At 37.8% G+C, this 16455-nt stretch overlaps 1 protein-coding gene across 1 annotated transcript in view; it reads left to right on the forward strand.

Moving 5' to 3' along the window:
• The window catches only part of egfra (epidermal growth factor receptor a (erythroblastic leukemia viral (v-erb-b) oncogene homolog, avian)), a 93112-nt gene that overhangs the window by 36847 nt on the left and 39810 nt on the right, over positions 1-16455 (forward strand). The window contains exons 2-3 of the mRNA XM_036555782.1: positions 13514-13665; positions 14634-14823. Of these exons, the coding sequence (XP_036411675.1) occupies positions 13514-13665; positions 14634-14823 (342 nt within the window). The remainder of the gene's footprint in view (positions 1-13513; positions 13666-14633; positions 14824-16455) is intronic.

A 16455-nucleotide genomic window follows, 5' to 3' on the forward strand; every position in this document is an offset into this window, starting at 1 on the left:
GCTTTATTTTCCCCCACTAAAACCGATAGTGGACCTCAGAGATTTGGGCCTGCCTTCAAAACCGTGGGTCTGGGAAGGAGAGGTAGCCAGCTTTGCTCTGGATTCAGTGAGGAGTATATCAAGGATATCAGAAATGCCTTGCAAAAACATCTGTTTTGGTTTTTTTTTTTTGTCTTTATGGTCCAATGAAAAACAGACAGGAGAGCATAGTATATATATGGTGCTCACCATTAGGGTGAAGTTTTATGTGGTTGAGAATGTTGAACAATATTTTATTTTATACCTTATTTTATGTTTATTTTATAAGAATAAGAATATAAAACTGTAATTTAATTAAGATTTTTTCTCAAATGATTCAATGCGTCATTAAAACCTCATTAGAAATTTCCCCACCATTCAATTCAATTTGATACAATTATTGATACAGTTCAGAATAGTCCTGTGCCTGGAGACAGTTAACTGAGTTGCCACAGTAACGGCCCAAAGTGAGTGTAAAAACTCATTTATTGCTGGTTTAAAAAGTGTCTTTTGTTTATTGATTTATTTCATACGAACCATAGCAAGACACTAGATTCCCACACTTGAGCATAACTGAACTTTTAAACATGTTGGATGACCATATTTATTGCATCTAACATAGAGATTTGTAGAAGCGTGGCTGTTGAGCTGCACTGGTTAAACACGTTTGGGGGAGGCAGATATCATGCCTGTGTATTACAGTGTACATTTAGGATGCCGTCAGGTTTCAGACTTCAGACAAAACAGCTTCAGGTCATACATCAGGTAAAACAGGTTGTTTCAAACAGCCTCAGACGCAATGATTTCAGATGAGAAGGCATTAAAAGTATTTTATTTATGGTTTTGAATAAAACACACCCAACATCAAAACGACAATAAAAAAAAATGATTTGGCTTTTGATATGACAAAACTTAGCAGACAATAAATTGAAACAGCATTTTCATCACTGTTTCTCATTTTTATTATTCATTTGAGTTGTTAAGTGTGGGACTTTGACACTTGGTTGTAGTTCTATTTAATCCTTTGGTTTTTTTTTTTGGCCACAATTTTCAGCCTTTTTTCTCCTTCAACCAAAGCGCTTCAAAAAGTGCCTTTGAACATTTTGTTAAAAAAAAACAAACTAAAATATTTTTGTTAAAAAAAAACTAAATTATATAACTAAAATATATAAATGGCCACAAAAACCCGCAATTAGAGGAAACGCATACGCTAATTAGAGGAAACGCATACGCTAATTAGAGGAAACGCATACGCTCGACTACTCCAATATTTATTCTTTAAAACTACTTAGCCATTTTTAATTGATATCAGCCCAATTTCGTAGCCTATTGATTCTGATACACCACAAAAATTATTGTAATTATTATAATCGATTTTCAAACTCAAAGCACTTGAATTGCCACCTTCAGATGCACTTTGGCCTTTTTATACTCATTATTTATACATATTTGAATGTTCAGGGTTAGTATTTTACACAATTTGAATAAAAAACATCCTGTATGACAACAGTATACAGTCTGGACTGTAACATCGCACTGATTCCCATAATAATAAAAGAATGATTGAAGACTAAAGGACACAAGATTGTAATTGGAAAACTGTTTAGCATTGCTTCTTCCTTATAAGCATGGATATGCTTTCCTGTAATTGGGTTAATAGATGCTGCTGGCTAATGTCATTGTGAGCAATAACACTATGGGAAAAAAATCCCAGGCATGTTAGTGAATAATGATGGGGTTTGGGTTGTGGATAAAATTCCATCCAATACATTTTACTTTCTGTGGTAAAGTACTGCTTCTGGTAAGTGGTAAACAAAACCAGTTAATGGTCGTAATGAATCAGTATAATTACATTACACAGTATAAAGCTTTGTATCTCACTGATTCAATTTATCGGTGCATTTTGACTACTCGTGTCCACACCTGACTGTGACAACACTACAGCTGTAGTCTTAAGAAACAGTCAGTTCACGCCCTGTTCTAGAAAGATCTCTTTAAATCTTTGTGTACACAGTGTAGTTGACTAATCTGACCACATATTGTAAGCAGGAATGACCAACCCACAGCTTGATGCAAATCTCAGCGATGCATTTGGAAGCAGTAATGCATAATAAAAGTAATTAGCTGCGATATGATCCATCAAGGTTTATTTATATGAATATAATTTAGGAATAATGGCTGATAAAGAGGCCTTCGAGATGAATCACTTAGAGAAATCCCAGATTAATTCAGGTCTTATCTCATTGTGTTTTGAATCACAAACTGTCATCTAACCTGAGATGTTTACACACAGAAACTTGGCCAATTTGTGCTCCATTCAGAGTGAAAATTCACGATTCAGCACAGCGTTCCCTGATGAACAGCATACAGTGCACTTTCCTTATTCATTACCAGTTTGTGGTCCCTCAAGAGCTTTTGTAGAGTACTAAAGCTTTTTATGAGTCCATTAAGGCTTGACTTGCCAACAAGACACAAGCACAAGGAACAGTGTTGCCAGCATAAAATTGCAGTTTACAGCCACTGACTAGAGACAAAGCAATCATATAGGACGTATTCCTTGGACCTAGAGTAGAGCCCTGTGGAACCCCACTTGTGATCTCCAAAAGCTTTGATTTTAAGCTGTCAAACTTTCTTTTGTCCTGACCTACAGGACCAACAAATGATTCTGACTTTGTAAGGTATGTTTTGTAATAGTTACATGTTTCATTTTTTTTAGCTATAAAGGGGAAAACCATTTCTTTTGCTGAGGTTAAGGATAGGGCTAGACTTAGAAAATTCTTATATGTCACATATTCATGCTTCCATAAATATGATGTGCCATATGTATCACATGATCTTCCATATGTATAATGTGGTACATATGATCCATAAAAACAATTAGTTCCATACTTCAGTAGCTATGTTTGATCATCTATAACAGACTGATCTTGAGTACCTTAACCGTCAGTGGCTTTGGAAACTGTCTTATGGTGGGAGTTAAAAAGGAAAAAGTAATGATGGCAGGATAATACTATGAATTAAAGCTAGTTAATGACAGAACCCCTGGCCAGTTTCTGCCAGATCTGATGACTAACATCCTTTCTGATGTCACCCATTCTCTCCAATACCTGGTAAACTGTTCAGAAATGTTTCTGTACTAGAGCATAAAACAGTAATACGTACAGTCACAAGGAATGTCCCAACTGTATTGCACTAGGCCAACTTCTGCCTGTTCCTGCCAGCCACTCCTTACCTGCGTCAACTTGGCCTCGAGCCAGAAAGGTTGCTATGGCACCTGAAGGAAGTGAGCCAGTGGGCCAGGCTTTTATGATGGCATGTATGGTTGATATGAGGTAACTCTGGCCAGGTTCAGATCTTCAAGGCTACATTTGGCAGAAACACGTCATCAGCTCCAGTGGTAGATGAAGATCCCCTTCTGTTTACCTTCATGAGCCAACTCGTTAAATAAGACATTATTATTAGACTTGTTTGATTAGCATTAAACTTTAATGCTAACATCGCTCTGTTCCGTGTACCACACTCACCAAACAACCACTCCTTTTTTCGTTGTAGTTAAACAGTTGCAAAGTTTCGCTGGTGAGTTATATTGTATAATTACAGGGAGTTATTGTATTCAGAGGAGGCAAGCCTGAAGAAAACCATGCGTCTGTCGACAAGATGTTGCTTCAGCTTCAGAAAATATCCATACGGCCTGTGACCAACACAGGAAATGAATGGCTCTTTATCGCCTCTCCCAGATAACAACCAATAAAGAGCTGTTTAGGAATTGATCTAGTCCTGTGTGTGTGGGAGATGAACTTATGACTCAAGCTGGGGCTGTAAAACATAGTGAAAGTAGCACAGTATGGTACACAAAGGGGTTTTCTTACCTTGAACTTCACCTCCCTGACAGAGCCACCTCCTCATAGCGTTCTAATCTCAGCTACATGCCCCTCGGCTAAATATGGACTAATTGCTGCTGTGGAAGTCAGAAAAATCCCTCATAACCTCTATGGGAAGCACCCCGAGCATTAAGCGTCTGCAGTCAAGCTAATGAGCGTTGTTCATTTACAGGCTATAGGACCTATATTTTGTTTGCATGGGAAAGTCTCTGTTTATTATCTTCAATATCTTTTACAAGCACTTGAGGGATTGGCACTTTTGATATAATTAAAGTCCTAGAAGAAGTTACAGCTAGAGTTCCTGTCCAGTCCACACACTAGCCACTCAGTTTAAAGCTTGGCCTCGCCATTTTCTCCTTGTGGGAAGCTCTTACACCATCTTAAGGGTCATTTCCTTTTCCGTATTAGCTGAAGTTTATTACATGACCACTCAGAGGGGCAAGGGACCGAGTGAACACAAGTGTTGACGGCAGCAAAATTTCATTGCAATTTAATGCATTTCCCTTTTCAGACACAAATGAATGGTGGACAGAGCTGCTGAGCTAATTGTTAATTAAATACTTTTCAATACTGAATATTTCCAAACCATAACTTTTGATTCACTATGTTCAGAATAGTGAATATAATCATATAGAAAGTATTCTTGGACCTAGCATAGGGCCCTGTGGAACCCCACTTGTGATCTCTAAATGCTTTGACTTTAAGCTGTTAAACTTTTATTTGCCCTAACCTACAGTACCAACAAATCACCCTGACTTTATAAGGTCTTTGTGTGTGTTTATTTTAACTGAAAGGACAAAGGCTTTTCTTTTACTGAGTTTGAGCTTAAGGCTAGACTTTGTACACATTAAACACTAAATGTTGGTACTACCAAATAAATAATACATATAGAATTTGCACATTGGACCTTACATAAATATATAATGCATATGGGACATATTATTGTTTGTTACATAGAGGACCTTTCATCTATATAATATGATACATAAAGAACATAACAGTTAGAACCATACTTAAATAGCTCCGCTTAATCGTCCATATCAGAGTGATCTTAAGTAACTTAACCACCAATGACAATGGAAACTGACTAATACTGGGATAAAAAACAAGTTAAAACAAAATGGCAGGACAGCAGTATGAAAACTAGTTAATAATGGTTAATGGTTAATAATGGTGTGATCTGACCAGTTTTTGCCAGATGTGATGACTAACATCCTTGATGATGTCACCCATTCTCTTGAATACCTGGTACACGTTCAAAAGTGTTTTCTACGCACCTACAGCCTGGAGCATAAAACAGTAATACGTACAGTTACAAGGATTGCTGTAACAGGTTTGCACCAGTACAGTGAGGGCAAGTTCTGCCTGTTCCTGCCGGCAACTCCTTTTGGGTCGCTACACCATCTACTAGACTTGACTGCTGATACGACTTCATTACTCTGCTAGGCTGCTAGTTAGCAAGTTAAAGGCTACCCAGCTAGCAACAACAAAAAGAAGGGCAACACACCACAGTTCTAAACCAAAGCAGCCAGACAAAGTGATTACTCAACTTTGCTATGTAGCTCACTGAGGCTAAACTACACTTTAAAAAAAGGGGGGGTTCTCCAAGGGTTCTGTATAGAACCATGAACACCCAGAGAAACCTTTGCATGATTAAAGTGTTCTTTGCATGATGAAAGAGTTCTTCACTTTGATGGAGAATGTGTTGAATATAGTTATATATAGAGCCTTTTAAAAAGGTTCTACACTCTTACATGGGTTGGTTCTTCACGGGTTCTTTAGTAAAAAAAATGATTCTATATAGAACCATGAATACTCATGAATGATTAAAGTGTTCTTTGCATGGTTCTTCAGCTTGACTGAGAGCATGCTCTAGATGGTTCTGTATAGAACCTTTTTGAAAAGGGTGCTATATAGCACCAAAAAGGGGTTCTACTGTTACAGACTTGATGTCATAACAAGAACAAGAACCCTTTTTAGTGCTATATAGAACCCTTTTTAAAAATGTTATATTTAGAGCTATACACAAGACATTACACATCAATCTAAAGAACCATTTCACGTTGCAAAGAACCCTTTAATTATGTAAAGGGTTCTTTAAGTGTTCATGGTTCTATATAGAACCATTTTCTTTACTAAAGAAAAAACATTTTTTTTTTCAGAATGAATATAGCACCAGAAAGGGTTCTGCCATTGTTACGATACAAGCTTGTAACAGTAGCAGAACCCTTTTTGGTGCCATATAAAACCAGGTTCTAAGTAGAACCATCTACAGCACATTCGCTATCAATCTGAAGAACACTTTTGCGATGCAGAGAACACTTTAATGATGCTTTTCAATAATCCACTCCTCTCCGTTTTCTCCTCCGTTTGTAATGTGAGTGGCTACTTGTGTAATGTGGGTGTGATGCACTTCTGAAGTATTAAAAACAGGGCCTAGATATTAGGTTTATTCTGTTGACTGTAGGTTTACACATTCATTGGCCACTTTATTAGAAACCCCTCCACCTAACTGGCGTACAGTTAGAGACTGTAGCCCATCTGCAGATGTACAGTTTGAGTCGTCCTCTCGCTCTTCATCAATGAGTAGTTTCTGACCACAGAGCCACTCTTGGCTGGACGTTTGTTTGGGTGGCACTGACACATGTATAAACCCCAGCAACGACACTGTGTCTGATACACTCATACCAGCACCACCGTGCTACCATGTTAGTGTCACTGTGTTGAAGATGATCCACATCCCAAATAATATATGTACAGCAGCAGTCCTGTGGTCAGAAAATGACCAATGATGAAGGGGGTAGAGGGTGGCGGACAAATTGCACAATAACATTCAGGCTACAGAGAACCTGTAAGGTAGGTGGAACTCAGAAAGTGAGTGGAAGTATCAAGAAAGTGTTGCCAGTAAAGTGGCCAGTGAGGCAAAGCACAAAGAAGTCATTTCTAATAAAGCTGATGGTGAGTGTAGGTGTATGCTTCCTTTTTTGGTTTTAAGAGCCTAATGACCAAGTATTAGCACCACAGGCAGGAATATAATCAGTGGTAATTAAAGTTGCATTATGCGGAAATTAAAGAAAGCAGCTGGGCTCCCTTTAGCTCTCAGCCAGCACTGGCACCCTGAGGCACCAGAGCGTGTTTATCTGGATTACTTTTGCATGTAAGAAAGATTCCAAAGGCAGAGTGTGATGACAGATAGTGTGTGCTTGTTATTGTACATAAAGTTCTGGCTATATAGAAAAACAAGAGAAGAACAGGGTGAAGCTAGAGGACCTATAAAATGCTTCTGACTTTATAAAGTATTTTTAGAAAACTCAATGTTTCATTGTTTAAACTGTAAGAGCTGTTTTTGGCAACTGAAGTTAGGGTTAGGAAATTCTTATTACATATAGTTATGTGCATATATATATATATATATATATATGTGTGTGTGTGTGTGTGTGTGTGTGTGTGTGTGTGTGTGTGTATAATAAAAATAATGGTATATAATATATATGGGCATATATCTATTACATATATAATAAGTATGGGACATGTATAGGTACATATATATCTGTAATTCAAATAGGACGTATTACTGTTACATACAGGTACTTACATATTTGTAATACAGATGGGGTGTATTTGTATTTCATATGGGTACTTACATATATATATATATATATATATATATATATATATATGCATACAGCACATATTGTTATTGCATATAGGTATTTGTATATGTATAATAAATATGGGATGTGTTACTGTTATGTATAAGTACTTACATCAATTTAACACATATGGAATATTTATTATTATGACATTTTAGGAACTTCCAGTAAAAAGTGCAAAGGGCCAGTCTTGCCTCTTCATAAGTGGACAATTGAGTGCAACAATAAAGAAAGCAGACCCAGCCAACCTGCTCGTCTAGCACGGTGCAGGGTTTCAGTTTCTGTATGAATACTCGTGTAATTATTTCTCACAGACTGCACTAAATGATGACTTTGGAACCTCACATCATCATCTTGATGTCACTCGTTCTCCATTAAAGCTTGCGAACTCTCCAGCAAAGCAAAGCTCACTGGTTCAGTAATAAGCAGCTTCTTGTTGTGTGGTCAAGAACAGACATGTCGAGGAATGCAACCTTACCACGAACGTTACCAGCCAGTATCGAGGAAGAAAAATCTCTCCTTTTTCAGCATGTTTACGTCAACATCAGCCTTCAGATTAGAAAAGGCACCGTTTGAAGAAGCTTCAAAGGAACATTATTCCCAGTGTCTGTAATTTTCAGGTGTATTTATCCACAGTAATATTCTGTATATCAGTGTAATGGAGTCTGCAGTTTAGGGCTGCCAAGATGACTTGATTGAACATGATATGATAATCACAATGAATCGTTTGCAGTTTGCATGATTACATATTTTATATTTTAGGTTCTCCTGCTTCTCTCCTTACAGTAAGAAACATTTTCACCAAGTAATGCAAATTTGAAAATTGGAATGTAGACAGAAAAGGTACTTTTAGATTATATCCAATATTTCAAGTTTTTTTTATTGGCAACAAGAAGTCGAGCTGGCCTAAATAGTATTAACTCCTTAAATGGCCAGGGTCCACCTGCGGGCCCAAAGCCTATAAACTAAGAATACCTCAACCCGTTTAAATTGAAGTCACTGTAGTTGCTGAATAATAAGCCTTAGTGTGTAATAAGCCTGAGATTTTAAGGAGTTAAACCTTGTGTGGGAAATAAGCACAACTGATAGTTTGGCATTTACAAAACATGAAAATTCCAATAGAAGTGGAAACAAACTTAGTATTATCTTAGCAGTGGTACTCAGGCTACTTGTAAAGTAAAGATTTCTGCAGTAAACACTGCTACATAGTATATACATAGCAGGGACGTAGCATTACAGATCTGAAATTGGCATTAAAAAATGCAGTGAATTAATTTTGCTAGTACCTGCGGTTGTCCTGATAATGCATATTTCTGAATTATGAATACCACAATTTTACAAAATGTGCATAATTAAATGGTTAAGATATAAGTCACTCAGATTGGTGTGAAACACTTTGTTCTAGAGAAAAATACTGAGTCAGAATCATTCACAGTATCAGTGAATGGAACCAGACGTCTGAAGGGTTTAGTGCCTCTAAAAGCTCCCTCACTCCAAGTTATTACATGAAATGTTTATGAATATGCCACCTGATGCCCGCTAGTTCCTAAATGATGTTTTGGCCTAAAAACATATTTAATATACATTTTCAATACATTCACACATTCACACTTCTTTTTTCAGATATATCATCACTAACATTACATATAAAAACTCTCACTGGTCATTTTGGATAGTACATAAAATGGCTATATCTGTGTTGTGGACATGGTGACCCCTGGTTCCCATCACCACCACTGTAAAGAAATCAGAGTTTGTAAGTTTCTCTACAATAAACCATTTCAAATCAAACCACTCTGAATACCTTTGTTTACATGTCAGTGATTGAGTTATGCAGAAATTTCTAAATTTCTAAAAAAAATAGAACATTTTTTATTGTTTGGCCTTAAAAAAAATGATTATTGCTAAAAATACATTAGAAAAAAGAATTGTGTCAACAAAAGCATGAACTTTACGATCTTAAACACATCTCTTCCTCCTATTGGCACCGTATTATAATCATGTTTTCTTTCCATTCTTATTCAAACATGAGGCTTTATTTAAACATGAAGCTTTATTCAAACATGGAGTTACATAATACGGGATTAAGAAAAAGGATAACTTTGACCTGAGCGTGTTTGCATTGCACTCTTTCTAATAGCTTCTTTGTTATCAGAGCCTGTACCTGCTGCCACCCACAGGAATCTACCTCAGTGAGTGACGGTATCTAAAGAATTATCACCACTGAGGAGATTATAAGAGCCGTGAAATATTTAGTCCTTTTTTATGAGATGATGGCGAAATGTTCTGGATTTTGAGTATTTACCAGTATGAACTGTGCACAGTTGCGCTACTTATGCAATATTCCTGTGCTGGTGTAGTTCAAATGGCATTGTTGTTTTTGTTCTGAAGGACTTTTTGGGTGTGTCCTTTACCTCACATCTTTATTCCTTTTCTCTCTGACATCTTTTTCGGTATTGACTTTCACTGCTTGTGATTGATTTGGTATGTTCAGCTTTCTTTTTCATCCATTCAGAAAGTTGTAAAGCTTCAATCTGTGTTGAAGACTGTTTTGAATCATGGTCAACATATACATTTTTTCGTTCGTGCATGCTGTTCTGCTCTTTTGGCGAAAGCCCTCTTGGTAGGATCCCCCAAGACATTCATCCGGCTGCAGATATATACGATGAAACATAATGAGAAAAATGCCTTTCGGGAATGGATCGTTTGAAGTTGCTTATACTAGCAGTAGCAGCATAAGTCTGAGCAAGAGGAATGAAAATACAGTAAGTCATTAAAAGTAGTTGTTTCTGTCTGGCTGGTTGACTTTCTGTCTGCTGGCTTTCATGCTCAGTCACTGAATCATGAACCAGTTTCTGCTTCTTGCCTGCAGACAGTGCTGTCAGTGTCAGTGCACTTTGTCTCCAGTATTAGCAAAAAAGGCATTTGGAAACTTACTGGTTTGGATTTCTTTACAGTGGTGGTGACCAGAAGTCTTAATGTCTACAACACAAATTGTAGCCATTTTATTTTGCTATACAAAATGACCAGTGAATCTACACGTGCCTTTATATTCATACATTTATACCATGACATATATAGTTTATATATGTAATGATGATGGTAAATCTGCAAAAATAAGTTTTCTTTGGGGACTATTTTGCCTTACAACACCCAGCAGGTACCTCTATACCATAAATGAATTTTGTGAGTTTAGACAGTGCCTTCAACATGGTGGTGGTAGTATGAGGGAAGGCTGAGTAAGGGAGGGGGAAACACTATGAGACCTTGGGCTGGAGTTCTGGGCAGCTTCTGCCTGTAGCTAGAAGGCCAGACCCCTCTCAAATCTGTAGTAGTACTGATGTAGGGCTGAGGAACAGGGAGGAGATGGGGTGGCAGTCGGGATTGTGAACGCTTCGTCACAGAAACGGAAGGTGAGGATGTGAATTTATAGCGCGTTAGATTGGAAGAAGGAGGGGTTTCAGGCATGTTCCTCCCCCCAAACTTCAGTTATAACACAACTACATTTTGAAAATAAATGTTTTGGGCCAAAACCTTTTCACAAAACTATGGTAAAAGAATGTCTCAGGCAGCAGGAAACATATTCATAACCATTTTGTCTAATAACGTTCTTAGAGGGATCTTTTAGAAGCATTAAACTCTTCAGACGTCTGGTTCCTATCACCACCACTGTGAACTATCCTGACTCTAGTTTCTCTAGAACAGAATGTCTCACTGACTCTGCACAATTTAGCATACAGTTGATTACCATGAACAATAATAAAGCTGTCTCAAAACGCTTACTGTAGAAGCTGATGGGCAGCTGCTGAACTGTCCATTGGTGTCTATTATACATCTACAATACAGATGAAGCAGAGATAAGATTAGATTTGATTAGATATGCTGAAGTGTTCCTTTAAATCTTTAAACCAGTCGACCAGAACTGGCTGTTTGACTGGTTTTAGCCCACATGATGCGCAGTTTGTGTTAGTCATACTCTACCTCTTCATCAGTGGTCAGTTTCTGACCACAGAGCAGCTCTTGTCTGGATATTTTTGGGTGGTGGTCCACTCTAGACCCAACAGTGACACTGACGTGTGTAAAAACTCCAGTAACACTGCTGTGTCTGATACACTCATACCAGCAACACACACACTGCTGTGTGGAGAATAGACCACCACATCTGGTCAGTGGTAAACGAACAAGTCATTTGGTCCCTCCTCGTTCTTTTGACAGTCAGAGCTCCACTCGCTTGATATGAGGGAGGAGCAGCTCTGGTTCTAATCAAAGAGAGAGAGAGAGAGAGAGAGAGAGAGAGAGAGTGGGGGTGAGAGCAAGAGCGAGAGAGGAAGAGAGAGTGAGAGGGCGAGAGCAAGAGAGGGAGGGAAACAGAGAGAGCGTGAGAGAGAAACAGAGAAGGAGAGAGTGAGATAGAAAGAAAGAAAAAAGGAAAGGAAGATACAGGGAGAGAAGGAAACAGAGAGAAGAGAAAGAGAGGGAGAAAGAAGGAGGGAAATGGAGAGAGAAATAGGGAGGAAAGAAAGAGAAATAGGGAGGAAAGTAAGGGTACTTTCCTCCCTGTTTCTCTCTCTTTCCCTTCTATTTTCTCCCTCTCTTTAAAGTGAGAGTGGGGGTGAGCAAGCAAGAGCGGAAAGAGAGTGAGAAGCAGAGCGTGAGAGAGAGGGAGAAAGAGGGGGAGATAGAGACTGAAAGAAAGAAGAAAAAAGAGAAAAATGAGAGAGAAAGAAGGACAGAGAAAGAAGGAGAGAGAGAAATAAGGAGGAAAGTGCGAGAGATGGAGGAATGAGAGGAAAAAAAGGTGAGAGAAAGAAGTAGTGAGGAAAGTGAGAGAGATGGAGGAGAGAGAAAAAGAGGGTACGAAAGAAAAAGAAAGAGAAATAGAGAGGAATTTGAGAGAGAGAGAGGAAAGAGAAAAACTGAGAGGAAAAAAAGAGAGAGAGAGAGAGATCAAGAAGAAGAAGAAGAGAGAGAGAGAATGAGAGAAGAAGAAGAAAGAGAGAGAGAGAAAGAAGAAGAAGAGAGAGAGAGAGAGAGAGAGAGAGAGAAGAAGAGAGAGAGAGAGAATGAGACAAGAAGAGAGAGAGAGAGAATGAGAGAAGAAGAAGAGAGAGAGTGCTCTGAATCTGGGTGTTTTTCTTGGTCCTGTGCTGCTCTGTGTGTTTGAACAGATGCTCTGTGTGCTGTAATTCATGAGCTGCAGGACGTGTTCATGATTCTCACTGAAACAGTTGAACAGTTTGTAACCGTTAGTTTCATCTGGTGGGACATGTTTGAATGTTTCAGCGTGCCGTGTGGTGAGTCTGTACACAGACAGTCATATTTTTCAGTATTTAGTGTGTCCACTCTACCTTTATCACAGCCTCCATTTCATATCAAGAGACTCACTTTCAGTTTTTCAAAGAAATCTGCAGGGATATTTTTCCACACCTCCAAAGTTCAGTCTTAGACATTAGCTGCATTTCCTGCTTCTTACAATCCAAGTAATCCAGCAGCTTCCTTGTACGATGTGTCCGTCTCCTTTTCTCAGTGAGGTCTTCTTTACAGCTACACATCCTTTCAGACCCACAGCGCTGAGTCATGGAAGTGGAAGGATGGACAGAAACACCTGTGGATGTTTTCAGATCTGAAGCAGCTTGATTTTCTCCTCTCTCTCAAAGATGAAAGCTTTAAGTGCTGTTTATCTGTTTATGACAGTTTTGGTGGTCCACCAAAGTCTTGCACGCTTGTGAGGAGTCCCAATTTCTCTGAAACGTTTAATCATTTTGTGAACAGTTTTGGAAACTCTTTAGAAAACTTTTTTCACTTATTTTCCTTTGACCTACTTTTTCCTTGAGCAAGTGGATTATCTTACATCTAATCTCCTCAGAAATATCTGCTGAAAAATGAATGACTTGTATTTAATGGCCATTTTGACTGGAAATGAAATAAATGAATGTTCTCTCTCTCTTTGTCTCTCCTCAGTATGTCAGGGAGGGAATAACAGACTGACTCTTCTGAGCAGTGTTGACGATCACTATCAGAACATGGTGAAGATGTACAGCAACTGCACCGTAATTCTGGAGAACCTGGAGATCACATACACCACAGACAAACATGATCTGTCCTTCCTGAAGGTACAAACAAGAGTCATCCTTTCCCACTCACAACCATGAAACATCCTACACGCCCACGCCAGATGAGCAATAGGGTATACAATATAATATGATTTATAAATACAGGTAGTTTAAATACACAAAGTTCATAATTGATGTTTTTTGCACGTTCAAGTTTTGGAACATACACAGTCTAATTTGGAGATCTGAAAAATATTTTAATGATAGAAAAAGGTTTAAAGGGCCAATATCAGGGAATTTCTCTATCTATGTATGTATGTATTTATTTATTTATTTATTTATTTATAAAATAGTATGAAGCAGTGGTATGTAAACACTGTAAAGATTGTTCACACCATTCACTTTCTGGGATATATGGTCCATATTTCGAAACAAGCTGCAATAAAAGCAAAAACATTCATTTTCAATGCAGTTTTTGTGATGTCACAAAAACCAGCACATGTATTTCTGCCATTTTAGCCTTCCCTCTGCCCGTTCATTTTGAAGTTATAAGGAGTGTTTCAGCTCTTTAAATGAGATAGAAAAATGGGGCATCAAATCAGAACAGGAGTCATTTGCATATATCAGTCTTAAAAGCACAGCCTTTTTAATTATATAGATGCTATATACACATATGTGCACCAAATATATATAAATTTAAATCTATGCACATATGTAGATGCAATATGTGTAACAGAGTCAATTTTTAATGTTTACATATATGTTAAATCTGTATATAGAAATACAGCACAAGCTTGTATATGGGAGAAAACAAAGAAATATAAGAAAAATATACCAAAGAGTTTGGTATAGGTGATTTTTTGCATAAGGAATGACATGGAAAGTTGACCAAAAAGATTTTAATGATAATAAAACATTCTCATAAAAGTAACTGGTGTGCAAATACCGGAGGTTTGTGTTCCTCATGGTAAAAGACACTTGAATGAGTGATAAAATTAAGACTGACACCTTTTTTTGCATGTCTTCAGACCATCGAGGAGGTTGGTGGCTACGTCCTGATAGCTCTCAACCAAGCGCCCGAAATTCCACTTACCAATCTGCGCATCATCCGTGGCCACACGCTGTACCCTGACAACAACTTTGCCCTAGCTGTTCTGTCAAACTACAATCAGTCCACAAGAATGGGCATGAAAAAACTGCCCCTCACCCGCCTGACTGGTAAGCCATGACCAGTGAAGTAGTCTAGTCTGAAGTAGGTGGTACACTGTGACTGGCTGTTAGTAAGGCTAGCCTAGCTAACAAATAGAAACACAGGCATCTAGTGGCATCTAGTGGCATCTAATGTAACCCGTAGAAGTCTAGAGTAGTGTAGCAGTGCTTTGTACTGGAAAGAACAGCTTAGACCAGCATAATGTCCATGGTTGGCACTGGTCTGGTGCTGGTATAGTTGGCCAACCAACATGGTCATACTGGTTGACCAGCATACCAGCATCCAAAACACAACATATGCTGGTTTGGCTGGTGACCAGCTATGCCGCTCTTTGCTACTTTTACTAGCAAGACTATATCTGCTTTGTGATGCTACGCAATGCTATACGACGTGATGCATCCAGTTTGTGGTGGTCTTTAGTGTTATTTATTGTTAGTGTTTTATTATGTAAATGCAGTTATATAATAGCTTAATTAGACTAGCCCAGCCCAAACTTAGAAACCTAGACTAACTAAAACACTTCACTTCATACATATCACCAGTTACCTTTACCTTCATGGTGTTTTTTATGTCAGATATAATCTTGTATGTTTTTTAATTAGCATGGCTGTTATATGAAGCATTTTTACAGAACTTTTTTAATGTTCATCAGTAATAATTCATGAATATTAAAGCTAGGCCTTTAGTTTGGGAAATAAGTGAGTCAAAAGTGAGTCAAAAAAGAAAAAAAAACATCCCAGGGCTGTGAAAATGTGCATGTGTCCAGTATTTAGAGTACAGAGTCATTATGAAACTAAGCTTGAGAAACACAACTATGAGCTGAATAAATAGAGGCATGTCCTTCCTAACAGGGAGTGAGTGAAATATGATTGCATAAGAATGTTTAGTCTAGAAACATTTTAAATCACTTATTAAGTAGCCTTTGTTCAACTGACCACCACAGCTGTGATAATGCTAATTTGTACTAGTGCCTCTCTAGCTAACAGTTCTGGGCCAGTTCTGGCTTATATGTCTGAGTGGTCACAACAAGCATGTTTACATATATATTTTTTGTTATTTGTGATGTACAATTTCAGTTTAGATTGACTATTTAAAATGATAAGGTTCCAGTCTGGAAAATGAAAGTTATAATTCTAGCTAACAATACTATTCTGGCATAACACCTGAAAAGCACAGGCTAGCTAGGTTAGCTAACCGGCTATCAGCTCAAGGTTTAGTTACATTATCCATAATTGTGAATTCTTCATGGCTAATGTTAACTTATCCCTTTTAAATCCTCACAGCAGTGTCTGCAGGGTTTGTAGTGTTAGCACCAAGCTAGCAATGGTGCACATGAACATTTTATCACAGACTTCACTTAAATACAGACATTTAGAGTTGCTAAATAACATATTCTAACCCTAATTCAAAGCCTGTCACAGTTAATTAGCACATATTTTACCTTGTATGTAGCAGTTTACAGTGATTCAGTGAAAGGAATAGAATAGTCATCACAAATTCTAATTTCCAACAATTTTATTAATTACTGCAAACCTTAAATACAGTCATGATTCCATTAAAATAAATAAGCTAAAATTACAGATGTGTGATTTTTAGTTCCTGTCTATAAAGTCTTCTTTGAAACCTAGAAGGCCTCTAAT

This window comes from Colossoma macropomum, unplaced genomic scaffold (genome assembly GCF_904425465.1).
Source record: "Colossoma macropomum unplaced genomic scaffold, Colossoma_macropomum, whole genome shotgun sequence".
NCBI lineage: Eukaryota > Metazoa > Chordata > Actinopteri > Characiformes > Serrasalmidae > Colossoma > Colossoma macropomum.